General features: G+C 36.8%; 2 protein-coding genes across 2 annotated transcripts; both read left to right on the top strand.

Moving 5' to 3' along the window:
- The first annotated feature begins 2516 nt into the window (after nt 1–2516).
- On the top strand, nt 2517–11014 carry LOC122037950 (protein RCC2-like). The gene is made up of 16 exons (XM_042597448.1): nt 2517–2887; nt 3181–3242; nt 3317–3384; nt 4341–4462; nt 4799–4904; nt 5020–5071; nt 5143–5260; nt 5358–5388; nt 5580–5603; nt 5718–5842; nt 6552–6633; nt 7592–7714; nt 7826–7879; nt 7953–8022; nt 9424–9457; nt 10468–11014. Exons 1-16 carry the CDS (start codon nt 2689–2691, stop codon nt 10788–10790), a joined length of 1593 nt encoding a protein of 530 aa, XP_042453382.1. The 5' UTR covers nt 2517–2688; the 3' UTR covers nt 10791–11014.
- A 1823-nt stretch (nt 11015–12837) lies between these two features.
- LOC122037949 (uncharacterized protein At1g01500-like) lies at nt 12838–16595 on the top strand. The gene is made up of 2 exons (XM_042597447.1): nt 12838–13784; nt 16110–16595. Exons 1-2 carry the CDS (start codon nt 12990–12992, stop codon nt 16335–16337), a joined length of 1023 nt encoding a protein of 340 aa, XP_042453381.1. The 5' UTR covers nt 12838–12989; the 3' UTR covers nt 16338–16595.
- The last annotated feature ends 266 nt before the right edge of the window (nt 16596–16861 follow it).

The following is a 16861-nucleotide window of genomic DNA, read 5'->3' as shown; positions in this document are numbered from 1 at the left end:
AAACAAAGAATGCAAAAAGAAGCAATGACCAAGCTTTTCATCAGCTTAAGCTGAATGGTAGTTCGGTTGGGAAATATAGAATTTTGAACATTAGCAACTAAAACATAATACTCGTTCGAGGCGAGTGAATGCCTGATCGGAGGGTGGGAATCACAAACAACACTAAAGTCCAGTCAGTTAGACTTGTAACCTCCTTTGACTAGACTTAATGGGGAGACTTGTGATGCGACGATTGAGCTGGAGCCTTTGAGTTGGATCAAAGTCAAGAGAATCAGATGATAGGGCGATCAAAGTCAAGGAAGTGTCAACCTTTGAAGCCAACGTCGATGATAACTTCGGCCAAGAGATAGCTGACCGGGCCATCAAGCTGACCGAATTGAGAGTCCGGTTGGATGCCCATTCACACGACGTTCATGGAGCTTTGAACCAAGCCAGCATTCCACTGAGCTAGCTTATCCATGATTCAGAAGTAGCACAGTGAATCAGCTCGACAAAGTTGTCTAACCGATCGGACCAGCTGTGTACTCAGTTTGTTTACGTCCGATCAGACTAGCTGAGCACTCAGTCTAGTTAAGCTTTCCAACTCAACTGAAGAAGTTAATTCAAGGCCGAGTCATTGACCAGATTCATAAAAGTCAACCGAGTGCCCCTTGAGAGTAATGGCCGATTAGACTATTCTAGTGGTTCGGTTGATTAGCCAAAGTAGGCTATTGCGGGCCCCGTAGCCCATCGGCCTCATATTTTTTTTTGGCATTTTGTGTCATAGAGAACAGAGAACAGAGAATATTCTGCATATAATATGCATATTCGAAGTTTCATCCTGTCAATCACAGAGATTACAGGCTCATTTTGGGAAAGATGTCAGAGTCTCTTTATGGTCTAACCTTTTGGGAAATGCTTTGAAATTTGTGCAAAGACACCACAGCGTACGATAGAAAAGGGTCTCCATCTACAAACGTAGGTATACAATGCTACATTTTTTTGACACGCTTGTAGCTATTGTTGATTTCACTATTTGCTTACTCAATTACCAACTTCAGCGTTAGCGGGCCAACGTTAGAGACCTCTTCCCTAGCCCAATAGCTAATGCTCTTTATGACCCGTAGGACAACTTGGAGTTTTCATTTGGTCAAAATCAGAACTGCGTTCCCAGTTAGTCACCTTCATCAATTTCAGACAGGAACCGTCATAAAAGGCACTACCTCTATCCAATATCATGTTGGACTATCATGAATTCAAAAACTTGAGCTATTAGTAAGGAATTCAATACAAAATGATTTCATTGCCCTATGCTAAACTATCCTAAGCGAGTTGAATTTGTAAGTCGACGAGCTCTACCTGTTGATGTCTATAAACAAAAGCTCTAGAGTCAATCATGAAATCTATTTGCAAACAAAGCTGGCTAACATTTGTAAACAGTTCTAGCTTCAATTAAATTTTCAATACCATGTTGTAAATATCCCCAAAGTTTTTATTTGCAGATTAAATATCTCAATATCTACTAACGTCAGTGCATATTATACTTGTTTCAATGTTCAATTAGATTTATACATTGGGTTTTCACATAATACATTGCTTTCACATATATCAAAATGTCGCGTTAAGGTTTAAAGCTCTACCTTTAAACTCTTGAAAAGTTTGCAAATAAGCTGTTAAAGCTCTAGCTGGTCGAGATCCGTTAGTCAGAAGCTTATTTATACATGGATCTCTGAATACACTTCAAACTTGAGAAGAGCTCCAACTCAATAATTATCATAACAAACATAAATTTAGTTGTTCAGCTGAATTGTTTTAATTCATTCTTATTATTCAGGATTACATGCCTTAGCAGCTCATTATTGCTTTGCTTTATGTGTGATACTAATTTTTTACTCGCTCGTGATATCGATTAGGTAATATTGTTCTTCAACCAAAGACGCTACCCAGCAGTTGAACCAAAAAAAAAGAAAAAAAAGAGAGATTCTCGTTCCAGAGATTGCTCATAAGCTAGGAAAACAATTCGAGTTCCATCTCCAATTTGAAGAGCTGTACTTGAATTCTTTATATCTAAACCAAAGCTGGAGTCTAAGCATATGATCAAGAACAAATCATGATCAGAGAGTCACAAATATTGAATGTAAAATATTGATATGTGCTAAATAAAGATTTAAACATAAAATTTTTAGCCCTTTCTTGAAAAAGGATCATCACATTTTTGACGCGAGGAGTACGGTGGCATTTCATCCTAAAAAATTTAAAAAAATATTTTTTTTTAAGTATTAGGTCGTGTTAAGTAATTTTTTTTTTTTTTAAAAATGAGTTTGGTAGAGAGAGTGGGAGAGAGAATGTGCATCGAGAAGCAAACAAGCCAATAATCCAGATACCTTTGTGAAGAGAAATTGTCCACACAAAGTAACCCTAACACGATCATTAGTACCAATTACGCTAAAGAAACTGATTGCAATTAAATCCCTCCCCAAAATAAAAGCTAATAAAAATGGTAGAAATTTAAAAAGGCTGTGAGTGTTTGATTCCTTGTCACGCCAGACCAAACCAAACCTAAACAATTAAATCCCTCCCTTCCTTTCTCGTGCTCCTCCCTCTGAGCTTTCATTTCCCCTCTGCCCTTTCTCTTTTTGCTTTATTTGGGCGGTGAGCAAACCCTAGCTCCGCCGCCCGCCTTAGATCGACCCTAGCCGCTCCGTCGAGATGTCAGAAGCCGAAGCCGAGACGAAGCTGGAGGAGGAGAAGGCGGCGCTGCCGGTCGCCGGGGAGATCCTCTACTGCGGGGGGACCGACTGGGACTCGCTCGGCCGGAAGGGTCCTCCAAATGCCGTGAACCTCGCTTCGCCCACCAGGCTTCGGCCCCTCGTCGGAGTTGATATACGCTTCGTGGCTTCTGGCTGCAGTGAGTTCCTTTCCCATTTTGGCCTTTCGTACCTTTCTCCCGTTTCCTTTAATCCGACAAATTAACCGGTGGAAATAGTTGTTGCTTCATGCTGACTTCTCGTGTTAACATCTTAAATGCATGTTGCCATTTGAAAGTTCTACGTGAACCCAATGCTAGATTTCAGCTGGTGCTTTGTTGAAATTCCCTTTACATATTTACCTAGTGCTAAGCGGATTATAGGTCGTTCCTTGAATGAGGTCCCTGTATGATTTCTATAAAAAAATTTATCGCCATGTCGAATGTCATTGCAGCTTCTTGTCATTGCGTGGCTTTGGATGCTCAAGGACGTTGCTACACGTGGGGAAGAAATGAGGTACCATTTGAGTTAAACAACGGTAAATAACGGCTAGTCCTTTTCTGCTTCTCATTCTGCGCCATTGGTGACAGAAAGGTCAGTTGGGACATGGGGATACTCTTCAACGTAGTGTTCCAACAATTGCGTCTAAACTATCCAAGTGAGTTTTTTTGTTTGTTTGTTTGAATTTTTCTGTTTGTCCTCAATCTCTTTTATGCTTTCAAGTCTCATCTTTTCGCATACTTATCTTATACCCAGTTCGTTCATATTTTTGTACTGTCTGTTTCAAATAAATGATTAAAATGCCTTCATAATCGAGTTATTTCATATTTGTGCTGGTTATATAATAATTGTAACTGCATATTCATTGAACCATTTGCAACTGCAATGATGAGTTTTTTTTAAAAAAAAATCATTTTCGTTGTATTACTAAGTTTGATACAGTTTTTTTCCTGATTTTTTTTTTGTGATTGTCAATGTCTGATATACATAATACGTCCTAGTAGATCCAAATGAATTGTATATGGATCTTTCGCTTGTTTTGCGTATATGTTAAATATCAACATCAAGAATGTGGATTGAAGCAACTACGTACTGAATTTCATCAAATGGATCATCTAAAAATCCGATGTTTTTTTGAAAATCAGCAAGTTCAATATTGAAGGGGAGCCTTGGCGCAATGGTAAAGTTGTTGCCATGTGACCAAAAGGTCACGGGTTCGAATCCTGGAAACAGTTTCTTACAAAAAGCAGGGTAAGACTGCGTATAATGGATCTTTCCCCGAGACCCCGCATGGCGGGAGCTTCGTGCACCGGGCAGCAAGTTCAATATTATCCCATTTTTTTTCTCTTTGTTCAGTTGATTTCACATAACAAAGTGGCTTCCTTAGATGACCATGACCTGTGCATCTATGATTAAACAACCACTGAAAGGGTCATTCAAAATCTAGTCCTCTAGAAATCAACAATTAAAATTTTTTTCATGGTCCTTCCACATTGTTCATAGAATTAAACACAGTCTTTAACAATGACAGTTGCCTTGATTTTCCTCTTTGCTATTTCTTGTTGAGATAAATTAACTCATAGGTAGGCTTATCTTTAAGTCACAATGATGCAGGTATAAGATTATCAAAGCAGGTGCCGGAAGAAATCATACTGTTGTTGTTACCGATAAAGGGAAATCTTTCTCTTTTGGGCTGAATAAACATGGGCAGTTGGGAACTGGTTCAGCGAAAACTGGTTAGTAGTGATGCATGATATTTTATTCATTTTGACATTTCTTTATTATTTTTTTGTGATTGTTTACTATTTTGAAATTTTTATTCAATGCCTATATATAATTTGATTATTCCCCTACCACTAAATAATCTGATTGACATGCAGTTTTCTTTCATTTCTTGAGGTAATCTAACCATGCGAACCATTTAATTAGGAAAAAAATTCAGTGAAAATTGCATAGGATATGCATGCTTTCTTCTGTTTCATCAATTTTTTTTAAATAGAATTCACCAAGATTGAGATTCTTGTTAGCAAGGTACATGCATTTTCATACTTCTTGTTTTTTAACTTCTGTAGAAATTGAGCCATCTCCAGTTGCATGTATGGTTTCTGAAGCTACAAATGTTGTTTGCGGTGCTGATTTTACTGTATGGCTTTCATCAGTGGAAGGGTCTTCAATTCTGTATGTTTCAATGAAAAAAGAGTTCTGAAGCTACAAATTTTATTGTCCCTTCTGATTTGCTTGTTTATAGAAGTTCTCTATCAAATTGGCTATCTTTCTCAATGCTCATATGTAGGACTGCTGGTCTTCCTCAGTATGGACAACTTGGGCATGGAACTAATAATGAGGTCTGTTTGGAAGGTGTTTGAAGTTGCTTCTGTGCTTTCTTACGATTGATGGCTGTTTTAATAACTTGCAGTACAACTCTAAAGACAGCTCAGTAAAGCTAGTTTACGAGCCCCAGCCACGCCCACGTGCAATAGCTACATTATCTGGGAAAACTATTCTCAAAGTTGCATGTGGAACAAATCACACAGGTTTTGCGCCATATTTATTTGCTATAATGTTGAGGTTAAGCTAACTGTTAATAATTTTTTTTTGTGCTTATGTTGTGGACTGGACATCCCTTTCCAGTTGCTGTTGATTCAAACGGCTTTGTTTACACGTATGTGTCATTCAAGTAACTGTTATCTGGCTTATCTTAGTTTGATTCATTGCAACTATTGTGCATTTAAGTTTTCTAATTCAGCACTTAATTTGTACTGGATAGCACTTCACATTTTTCAATTTTTATCTACTTAAAGTGCGTTACTAATTATATTATATATTTTCAATGTTTTCTTTTCTCAACTACAGATGGGGGTTTGGTGGATATGGAAGGTATTGCAAAATGTCATTCTTTTGTTACTTCTTTCTTTTCAGTTTATGTCCGGATCTATGATTTCTTCCAGGTCTTATAAACACGTGTTTATTCTCTGTGCATGCTGATGTTAGGCTGGGCCATCGGGAGCAGAAGGATGAGTGGGCTCCACGTCTTGTGGAGGTCTTCCAGAAGCAAAATGTTTTACCTCCTAATGCTATAGTATCAGCAGGTTCTGTAAATTCTGCCTGCACTGCTGGTAATTATCTTCCTCTTCCTGTTTTCTCTCACTTTATCTCCTAATTTCAGATTCTGTATCCCATGTTTTGGATCTCAATTCGAACATTTGGATAGATGATTGCCGAACTGATTATACAGTCTTCTGCTTTTAGACATTGTGCAGAAGCTACTTTTTTATTAATGTTTTTTCTGAGTGTTCAGAAACCTGACTAACGGATGAACTAGGTTTCTTTTAGGTTTGCAGTTTTCTGGTTGAGCTTATCCAAAATCATATCCAACTGAGGTTTCTCTACTAATTCAATTTGACTGGCTTGGCTTCTAGTTTCTAGGTCAATTGGTTAAACCATTTTATCCTGTTTGGTTTTAAATCACTGCTGTCATGCAATTGTGACTTTTTGCATACATGAACACAGTTTTTTTTTTACTTTATTATTGTTTAAAGGATTTTGATGAATCTCATGATGGTTTCATTTCAGTTAGGCAGTCAAACATTTCTGTTGATATTGAATGGGCTCGATAGTCAATGGTCTGTGCAAATGTTAATTTGCTGTAAGCTTGTTCATGAATATTGAATAGTTAACCTTAGCTTGCATCACTTCTTTGAGAATGCTTGTGTGCTTGTTAACATTCTTGCTTTTTTTCGTTTTGTTTTATCACTTACTATTTGTGCAAATAGTCATTTCATTTGCATGACGTAAGGCAACCTAAGATGTTTTTTTCCTCTTCAGGAGGAGGACAACTGTACATGTGGGGAAAACTAAAAATTACTGGTGATGATTGGATGTATCCCAAGCCTGTGATGGACTTAAGGTTTTGTTCAGTAATTTTTTGTTTCACCTGATTAGTGTCTTTTAACTCTGTTACCATGAGTTATTTTTGGTTTAAATATTGCACAAGAAGCATATTGAGGTGGCCTTTTATAAACGATTTTAGGAAAAAAGATTACTTGATATTCCTGATTGAATTATAAAAAATTGATGAGATTTTTTTTGTTAAAAATAAAATATTTTGTTTGCATTATTGGCTTTTTGAATTTTTATGTTACATTATTGGGAAGACCATTCCATGCCTCAAAAATAACAATGTCTTAATTGATTTGCAGTCTTAGATCAAAACAGTTCCTTACCATTGTCTACTTTTACTGGGTATTGTGTTTTGCAGCTGCTTTGATAACTAGAGTTTGCCGAAAATATGCTTCATCCTTAATAATCACCAAAAATGCCTTGCTGGGCTTTCCACCTCTTCGCCTTTGGGATTGCTATTGGATAGACAACATTGAGATATAGAACTATTGACTATGAGATAACAACTGCATCAAGCAGTGGTTATAACCACTCACGCTGATGAGATAATTTATTCTCTTTGGTAGGTCCACTCATTATCCAAAAATAGCTAAACCCAAGTTACTGATAGTTCACTCTTCTAAGCCGCAACCCACAACCTCTTCCTTGGGAAATTATAGTCATCCTAACTCAAGACTGTTGACCTATTCATTAAGGCATGAAGTTCAACTTATAATTCAGAATCATCCTTAGTTGGTGAAGTAATATCCAATAATGGCAGCTCCGGTGCCATATGCCGCTGTTTTAGATTGCTACTTTTCTGGTGTTATGAATGTTGACATGAAACATAGAAACTTCTCAGATCAAATAGACAAGTGTTAATCGGTAATTTCAGGCCTCTGCACAACTTCATAATTTCTGCTTGGATATTTCTTTCTTTAACTGGCTGCTATTTTTGCTTACGGATGTCTTTCTATTTTTGTCAGTGGTTGGAACATTCGTTGCATGGATTCTGGTAATATGCACCATCTTGTAGGAGCAGAAAATTCATGCATAAGTTGGGGTCATGCTCAATATGGGGAACTTGGCTATGGCCCTCTTGGACAGAAGTAACACAACCTTTTATAGTTGTCTCGATGTTCCTTTCTTGGCCAATATCTAATTTTTGTTGCTTTCCTTCAATTTGTCTACCAACAAGAAATTATTATTATGTAATTTAGGTCTTCTGCAAATCCAAAAAAAGTTGATATCCTTGAGGGCATGCGTGTCATGAGGTACTTTGAACATATTGCTGCCTTTATATTTATATTGTAGCTTCTTGATAAAAATTTTAGGGATTGCTTTTAGTGTGGCTTGCGGGATGGGCCTTTCACTTATTGTAGTTGATAGAACAAATGGTGGTGATAGACTAGATCAGGTATGCATTGGAAGACAAACAAACTTTATTATACTTTCCTCTCTCATTTACCATATTATTATTTGATTTTTTTAATGCAATATTCAATCCTAAGTATGTTTGCATAATTTGGTTTGCTTGCCATATTGGATTTGTTTTTCGTACCTTTCTTAGTGTACAGTTTCTGTATTACAGTTGCATACGTAGAAAGGTAAGTTGTTTCATCTATGTTAACATGCCCAACTATTGGATTCTCTTTGTTGGCCATGTCCTTGGTCCATCATTTAGCTGTTAGTATCTTTTGGTTCCTTTGAACCAATCTAGTTATTGATTGTTGATCCTTAAAAAATCATGGTATTGATTTTTATTGGAGGTTTTTCTCCTAGGTTTGTAATACCACACTTGATCGTAAAGGCCTATTTTATTGCTTTGTCACAAATAGTTTCATAGACTGCCTGAAGAATTGCACTGGTACAATGTTATTGCTCAAAACTTCAGGTTACAATAGAGTAAAAGAATTGACCATAAGTTTTCTTTCTGCAACACAACGATTGGGTCAACAACAAACAAGTCTATGCCTAGGATGTGTACGTGCTAGTGCAACAAGGATATATCATATGCATAGCCCCAATCTCACAGGTCTATGTGCCTCCAATGGTGATCCTGCAAAGGAGAAAAGAATCTCCATCATGGAAAATTTTGTATTTCGTATTTGTATGATAAACAATGAGACATAAGACTAATTTGCTAGAAATAGTCAAATTTTAAAAATAAAAGAAAATCAAGTATAAAAAAAAATAATGCATGTAAAAAAAATTTGTTAAACAATAATTTTAGTGCAATAAACTATGACCACTTCATGCTCTAAGTTGTTGATCCTAGTTAAATCTTTTTTTTTTGTTTTTGTCATTTGTCTATGCCATGCTGAACAAGGTAGTAAAAACTGAACCAATTTTTAAAATTGACTTGTGTGCTCTTTAGTTGGAAAGGAGGCATTTTGGAATTTTAGAACAAGTATATTCCGTGTATGAACAAAAGAATAGTTGCATTTAAGTTTTTAGTTTTTTCTGTAAATTTACAGCAGTTCCATTCGTCTAATTAGAATGGGTTACTTCCAGTATAATGATGGAATGCTAAATCTCTGTCAGTATAAAATCATATATGATTTAAGACAACTGTCTGTTTGATCTCTGTCAGTGCTCATGTATGTGCTATTCAAATGATTTTCTCAGGATGTCTTTGCTTATGTTGTGTCTATAAATAGGTTGATCTTGATATTTTTGAGCCATCACTTGCATTATACTTTTATGCCAGCTATGGATTCCATGAATGGACATCATTATTTGACATGCAAAAAGAGGCATTAAATTTCTGGATTTTTATTGGGAGTCGGTTCCTCTAATAATTTTCCATATTTTGTAGCTGGAAGTCTATGATGGTGAGTCTTCTGTTGAAGGTATGTCTGGAACAATGCTCTTTGATGTTGTGAACAGACAGTTTTCTATCAAGCAAAAAGTTATGAGACTTCATTTTTCTTTCTGTATTCTTAACATATTTCTTAGCAAGATAGAAAAGAAGGCTACCTAATAAATAGCATTACTGATCCAATTAATTTTTTGTTTAAATGTCTCTAGTTATGCAATATTAATTCATGGTTATGCCGTGGCAAACTTTTTCTTCTATAGCAAAATACTATAAAAGCAACATCGAACCTGCTTCTTTATTGAGTATGTTGATCACGAATAGATAGTTCATTGCACATAGAAAAACATGTTGTACCTTCTTTCTTTTGAAATAGATAGGCGTGATAACAAAATGATGTGTCATGTTGTCAATTTTGAAAAGAGTATTGAGTATTGATAGTCGGGAAAAATGGATCAGATCGAGTCCAGATGGGTAAATAAAAGGATTATACTGGCTTGGACCCTGCTGAAGAGCTTACTAGGTTGCTTACCTGTTAAACTGACACAATATTTATGGTTAAAACATTATTCTCATAGCCATTTTAAAAAAAAATTGTTCTACTTTGGGCTGGACCTTAGTATGAAGAGCATGTCGATCTCATCAAACTTTACCAAACATCCAACTGGTTTAAAATGGTTGGAACCAGCTCCATGTATAAACCTACTTGTTCATTTTTAATGGTTTGATTGGTAGATAGGTTAGTTTTACCAAATGTTTCCAGTCAAGGTTTTTGTTTAACCTATATATACCTAATGAAATCATCATTTCCTAGATAAGCAAATTTTCACTGATGATGATATTTACGTCTGTCTTGAAAGTGTTTCGTCTTTCATTACTTCACTTGCATCTTACAAGATGTGATAACAGAAAATCAATCTTTTCTTGAAATGATCAAAAGGTTTATAGGCCGTGGACGTTTTGCAAACAATGCTCGTTCCTGCTTAGACTGTTATGGAAGTGCTGGCAGTTTGATTTTGATACTGTTGGATGACTTTGCTTCAGGAACAGAAGAAAATAAAAATGGGGACGTTGCTGCTGTGAAGAGAACGCCTAAAAAGAAGGATAAGTCATCTGCTGGTTCCAAGAAACGGAAAGGTGATGACTCAGACTCAGACTCATCAGAGTCCGAAGACAATGATGGTGAAGACAGTGAAGATGATGAAGATTTAAATGGTGAAGCTTATGGAGTAAAACAGAAGCGGGGAGGGAGGACTTCAGGCCGTGGCCGAGGGCGAGGAAGGGGTGCCAACAAGATGGCGACAACCGCAAAGAGTTCTGGCAGAGGAAGGGGTCGTCCTAAAAAGAGGGGCGGTTCCAGCAGATGATAATGCTATGCACTTGAGATTTCATACCTGATTGGAATTGACAACTCTGGCTCTGACTTGTTAACCTGACTCTCATATTTGTTCAACAGTTCCTCCACAGTCTTCGATGATACTACTCATTGCTACAAATATGAATTGCGTTCATTGGTTAGGATGTGTTTTGAGGTGGTAGAGATGCTGTACATTTTGTTGGTTCATTAAACTTAAATTGTTATTGTTGTTAAGATACCTCTGTTTTTTATGCATTTGATGCTTTTGCGAACAAGATCATTGTTGCTAAGATACCTCTGTTTTATGCATTTGATGCTTACAAGAACTTGGTCACTGAGGATTACCGAAGTGACAGTATTATCATATGAATACAAGTGATGTTTTGTAGTGTGATGTGGGAGACCCTAGAGGTATATCCCAACCATATCATGCAGGTGAATTATCTAGTCTCGTTCAGAATTTTTATTTAACCTTTAAAATTTGCTTTTCTATGGATTCTGTATATTTGCTCCACCTTTTTTGTTGTGAAGCTAATTTTAACCTGAAATTTGAATTTCTAATTCAACTCTATAAGATTTCGTCGATATTAACGATTCAAGCTAAATGATCATAAGCAGATAAAGTTTTTCCGGTTTGGTGGACTTTTAACTAATATTGATAGGGAAGATATCAGTTCATTTCAGGATGCAAACTCTATATCAGGCCTTCGGTAAAGTTGTATTAAATGCTGATCACATTAATGGTGTGTCTTATGATCCCTATCGTAATCGATTACAAGGTGTATATATTTTAACCACAAGATTTTATTTTATCCTTTCTACGTTAAATTGAAACCACATATCCATATATCTGAAGATCATGATAATTATTGATTGACGTAGTCAACGATCTTAATTCTAATTAATTTATCCATGGGGCTTAGTTGAGATAATAAATAGATGATAAATTTATTCAAGAAGTGAAGGGTCAAATTTCAGAATTGATGGGAGTGTAAATTCTTCTACCCAGTGGAGCTCACCTTCCCAAGTTAGTTAAAGGTTAAATTACGAGGTCAGTTTATAATTAACCATCAAGTTAGATATGGGGCGAGAGAGATTTTTTCTCTGAAAATATACGTCCATTAAAAATTAATCCCTTGTTCCATTATGATACATCTACCACTTATATCCCTGGAGACTTATAATCCCTATCATTAGGTGTACATATTTTAACCACGAGAGCATTTCCTTTTAATTTTATTTTATCCTAAATCATGAATAAATTGAAACCACACATTATGATTATTGTTTGATGTAGTCAACAAGTTGATTCCTAATTAACTTATCCTTTCAGGATAATACGATGGTTAAGATATGAGATATTATCATATGAGATTTTGGGTCGAAATTCAGCACGTTCAAACATGTTTCTCTCATACCTTAGCCACATACACTAATGGTTAATAGTCATCCGTGATTTACTTCATCCATATTAACCTAGGACGGATTGACAGGGACATTCAGGATGAGCAAATCATCTTTTGTCACTTGATTCCTAATTAACTTGTCCCTATAAACTTAGCTGAGATAATAAATAAATGAAAGATTTAGTTGAATTTCAAGATTGATACGATATAAATCTTTGCATCAGGATGTATCTTCTCATTTGTTATGATTTATCTTTCACCTCATAATCTTGAAACTGATTGACGGGATTTTGGTACAGGGTAATCGTCCTTTTTTTTTTGGCCCAATTGATTTCTAATTAACTTTCATTACACTTTTACATCTAGCACACACGGGAGATTTTGTTGCAAATATGGTAAGTAATCCAAGAAACTTAATATATGATCTAAACTACGTTGACCGTGAATATTTCATAGTTTGATATTTATAGATATTTAAGTCAAGTTCGGTTACCTAATTTTATCAAATCATACTTTGTAATTAAATTCGAATTAGTTTAGATTTTTTTTAATGCGAGGACGCGTACTGTAATTCAGTACCCTACATTATTAAAAATTAATATTTAAATTGTAGCAAAATACACGAATGATATATCCTATTCAGGATTCATTTCTTATCCTTTGCAATTCATTCGCGTCTCTTTCTCTCTTTGTTTCCTCCGTCTTCCGGCACCGCTTCGATCCCAGGAACCCTAACCCTAGACCGAATCCGATGTCTAAAGAAACCACAATTGTTGAATTCTAGGTCCCAGTCGTGCACCGTGATGACGGTTCAACTTCCGACGCCGGTGGCAGGGGAACGGCCCACCTCCTCGGCCATCTCCGTCCCTTCTACCCGCCGGAATTCCCTTCCCTTAATCCGTTTGCCCTGCGGCGATGATGACCCTGGTCCGCTTTCTTCTTCCTGGCTCGAGATACGTCTGTTTTACGTCCGTGTCTCCCCTTGCGCCTCCGGTGCCGCCCCGCCCTTCCTCGCCCTCTCGCACCTCCGCCGCGATCGGGGTGCTGCCCTCGAGATCAACAACGCGCGCATCCCCGAATCCGAGCCCACGACCATCCACCTCCGGCGCAACCGCGCCGATCGTGATGCGGCCGATGTGACGTACATCAGTACCGATGTCGTTCGTCTTATTGGAGCTATCGATTTCGAGGTAAGTGATGATCAGGGCAATCTCATGCTATGTGGCTCGCTGGACAGGATGGACGCACCGTGGAGCAACGGAGCGATTGGGTTCGACCATCATCGGTTACAAACATCAGATAGAGATCCCAAGGCAGGATGGAGCATGGATTGCTACTTAGCAGCATCAATCGGGTCTTCTGTTTTCATGCAGCCTTCGAAGTCTGGGCTACAATTATCTCCCTCCATCGAGGTCTATGTTGCCGGGTGTTTTGCTGCTGTTCCTTTGATTCTCACGCAGACTATTCAGCTCAGTCCCAGATGGGGGTCTGTTAGGTTGGCAACATTGGGCGCAATTCCAGAGGATGAAGAAGCAACAGATGGGGAGCCAGCGAAGGACTATGGCTTAGAATCTCATAAAAGTTCGCCAGCATCAACGGTAATCACAAATCTGAGTTTACTATATCTGGATATTTAATTGGATTTATCTGATTTGTTGCGCCAATTTAAAAGGACTTACAGCATTTATAGTTCTATATTCAAGTAAAAGATACTGAATTTATTGGTGAAGGTTAGATTTATTCATCACCTCGTCTGCTACAAAACCATTGTTATCATCTGATCATAATATTTACAAATACGTTTACTTTGATTAATAATTGGGACATACTATAGCTTCATGCCATTGAATCTGTGTTTTCACTGAACCATTGTTAAACAATTTTGATATTAAAAGACACCCTAGAATTTAAGTTAACTATGAGATGACACATACATGGCCAACATTTGATTTCTCACTGCATCTTTAGGTCGATAGTCTTAGTTGAAGTTTTTTGTTACTTCAACAGCATGCTTTAGGATTGAGTATATATGCCTACATTTTATTTCAAGTTTGTTGTCGGAAGTAAAAAAGACAAGAAGTGGTGCAACTTTCCAAATGTTTGCATTAAATTATACTACACAGTCTAACATTTGATGGATCTCTGCATCGTTTGGTTGATTGTCTCTGTTGGAGCTAACAATTGGACATTTTGTTTATTCAACAGAATGCTTTAGAATTAAGTACATTGATTGCTGTAGTTGATGATGATCAGGCAGGATAGAGATGAGGTATGAATAGTTGGTGACCTGTGATTAAAAAATTCATTTTTTTCTCTTGCCAGTGCAAAGCCAAAGTAAACCCATTAGTACACATGATACTTATTTGTGGATTCGATTAGTTGTGTCAAATAATTACGCAACAGAAATATAAAGTAAACAATATGAACAAAAGCAATGCTAACAAAATATTGTATGCGGTTTGGAACTTGACTCCTACTTCACAGCCTATTAAGAGAACAATATATGCAAATACTTAAAGATGGGAAGAGTTAGCAAGAACTCAGAGAGAATGACATTCTCTTTAATTTCCAAGCCCTTGAACATTGTTTAGCTTGAGCACCGTATCACACAACAGGTAATAGGGAATTCGTGTACTACTACTATACAAGCCAAACAACCTCGAAGGTATATATAGAAGTGGCTTCAAAGGCCAGTTTTTGAACATCTCCAATTGACTTATCGGACTCTTTTAGCCATTGTGTAGTTCCCTTCATTTTCCAAGCATTTGAACATTGTTTTAGCTCAACCACCGTATTACACAACAATTAATACAAAATTTGTGCACTACTATACAAGCCAAACAACCTTGAAGATTCATTTAGAATTGGCTTTAAATCTAATGACTAGTTTTCAAACATCTCCAATCGACTGATAGGTCTTGTAGCCATTGGGTAGCTAACAATCTTCAGATTAGTCAACCTGTAAAATCTGTCAGCCGATTAGACTAATAACCTGTCAAGTCAACTGTAATCCAGTACATCCAGTTGGACCTTAGCATAGTCGACTAGAGCTTGATAGAAATATTTTGTTCTCTGAACAGACGGGTTGACCGACTACTCACTACTTCAGTGGATTGATGCTCATCTCCAGTTGACTGCTTGGAGATATTGTTAGATAGAAGAATGTGCAATAACGTTGAAGAATACTACCAACTGTTTCCTAGTTTCTGGGTTAATATATTTATGCTATCTGCATTGATTGATTCTACTGCTTGATTTCCGTCTTGATCGTTGTTGCTATTTTATTTTGGTTCGTATTATATAGAATTTGTTCATACTGGATCCTTTGTTATTTGTCATTAGAATTAGAAAGATGTTCTAATTTTGGTGGCTGTTTTTGCTTGTTATAACTTGATGGTCATATAGAGGACAAACCTAGTCGGTGATGGTTCCACTTTTGCTCCTAGTTAAAACAAAAACGGAAAAACAAAAAACATTTGTCTAGTTTTCAAAAGAGTTTTTTGGCTATAATTTTGTTGTTCTGTATTTATATCTTGAGTCCATTTGCTGCGATAGTCGTGCTTAGTTTTTCTTTTTAATTAGTCCTAATTGCTCTGATGGTAAGCTATAATTGAGGTGAACTGTGTTCTAAATCTTTTATATTTTGCTATATCATAGTTACTTCATTGTTGAGCAGATCTATTATTTAAGCTTCGTGATCTTATTTCACTCCACTTTGTATTATTTGCAATGCTACTGAGTGTTAATAATAAAGAACTATGGTTTCACTTGGCTTGGTCGATGCAATATCTTTAAGAGAAGACATAAAAGAATATGCACAACAAGTTTTCCTATTTAGCTCCTTCCGGACTCCCTTTTGGATCATAAAATATATTACTTGGCTATTCTAGATTTTCAGTTCTTGATCGATCTAAAACCTTCAGGTGGCAGAGAAAGAACCCAATGAATACAATCCAACTATGGCCGTCAAACACAGCTATCATGGCGGTTGGTATTCAGATGAGGATGGACAACTATCATGGTTTAATGCAGGAGTTAGAGTTGGCCTTGGAATAGGCCTGGGAATGTGTGTCGGGGTAGGGATTGGGGTCGGACTCCTCATGAACTCGTACCAGGCAACTACCAGAAGTTTCAAGAGGCGTTTCTTCTGAGTTTACACAAGAAACATGACACGTCTACTGGAAAATCATAAACTACCGTCCTGTTGAATAAGATTAATAATGGCTTTTTGTTTCTTGCACTTTTTATATGTTTTAGTGGCATTGGTTGTCACGAGTTGAGTGGTTAATGTAGATACGGGTTTTCCCCTGCACACCCTCTCTAAGCTCTATAAAGCCTTGTTTGTATATCTCGTTCCCATGTACGTTTCCTCCTCCATGGACCGGTAAACTTTCAAAAGTTTTCTATTATTTGTTTGTGTATCAAACCGTGTCTCTTAATGTGCATGATTGTTGGGTGTTGGCTAGTCAATGAACATGTTTCGTGTGCTATATTGGGGGCAGTCACGGTTAGTAATCATATTTCTCGTATCATTTTGTTAACTTTACGTCTCTCTGTAAATGTAAGATTTATATCAAAGAGGATTGAATAACAAAACTCATGTTGAGAATTACATTTAAGTTAGAAACTTAGAAGGGTTTGTGATCTCTTAAAATGTTGGGACATCTTAAAATGT

This window comes from Zingiber officinale, chromosome 1A (genome assembly GCF_018446385.1).
Source record: "Zingiber officinale cultivar Zhangliang chromosome 1A, Zo_v1.1, whole genome shotgun sequence".
Classification (NCBI taxonomy): Eukaryota; Viridiplantae; Streptophyta; class Magnoliopsida; order Zingiberales; family Zingiberaceae; genus Zingiber; species Zingiber officinale.
This window is presented reverse-complemented; position numbering and strand designations above follow the sequence as displayed.

Coding starts and splice junctions, on each gene's coding strand:
- LOC122037950 (XM_042597448.1), top strand. CDS start 2,689: ATGTCAGAAGCCGAAGCCGAGACGAAGCTGGAGGAGGAGAAGGCGGCG. Junction 4,463..4,798: donor AACTGGTTCAGCGAAAACTG/GTTAGTAGTGAT, acceptor TAACTTCTGTAG/AAATTGAGCCATCTCCAGTT. Junction 8,023..9,423: donor GTGGTGATAGACTAGATCAG/GTATGCATTGGA, acceptor CATATTTTGTAG/CTGGAAGTCTATGATGGTGA.
- LOC122037949 (XM_042597447.1), top strand. CDS start 12,990: ATGACGGTTCAACTTCCGACGCCGGTGGCAGGGGAACGGCCCACCTCC. Junction 13,785..16,109: donor AAAGTTCGCCAGCATCAACG/GTAATCACAAAT, acceptor TAAAACCTTCAG/GTGGCAGAGAAAGAACCCAA.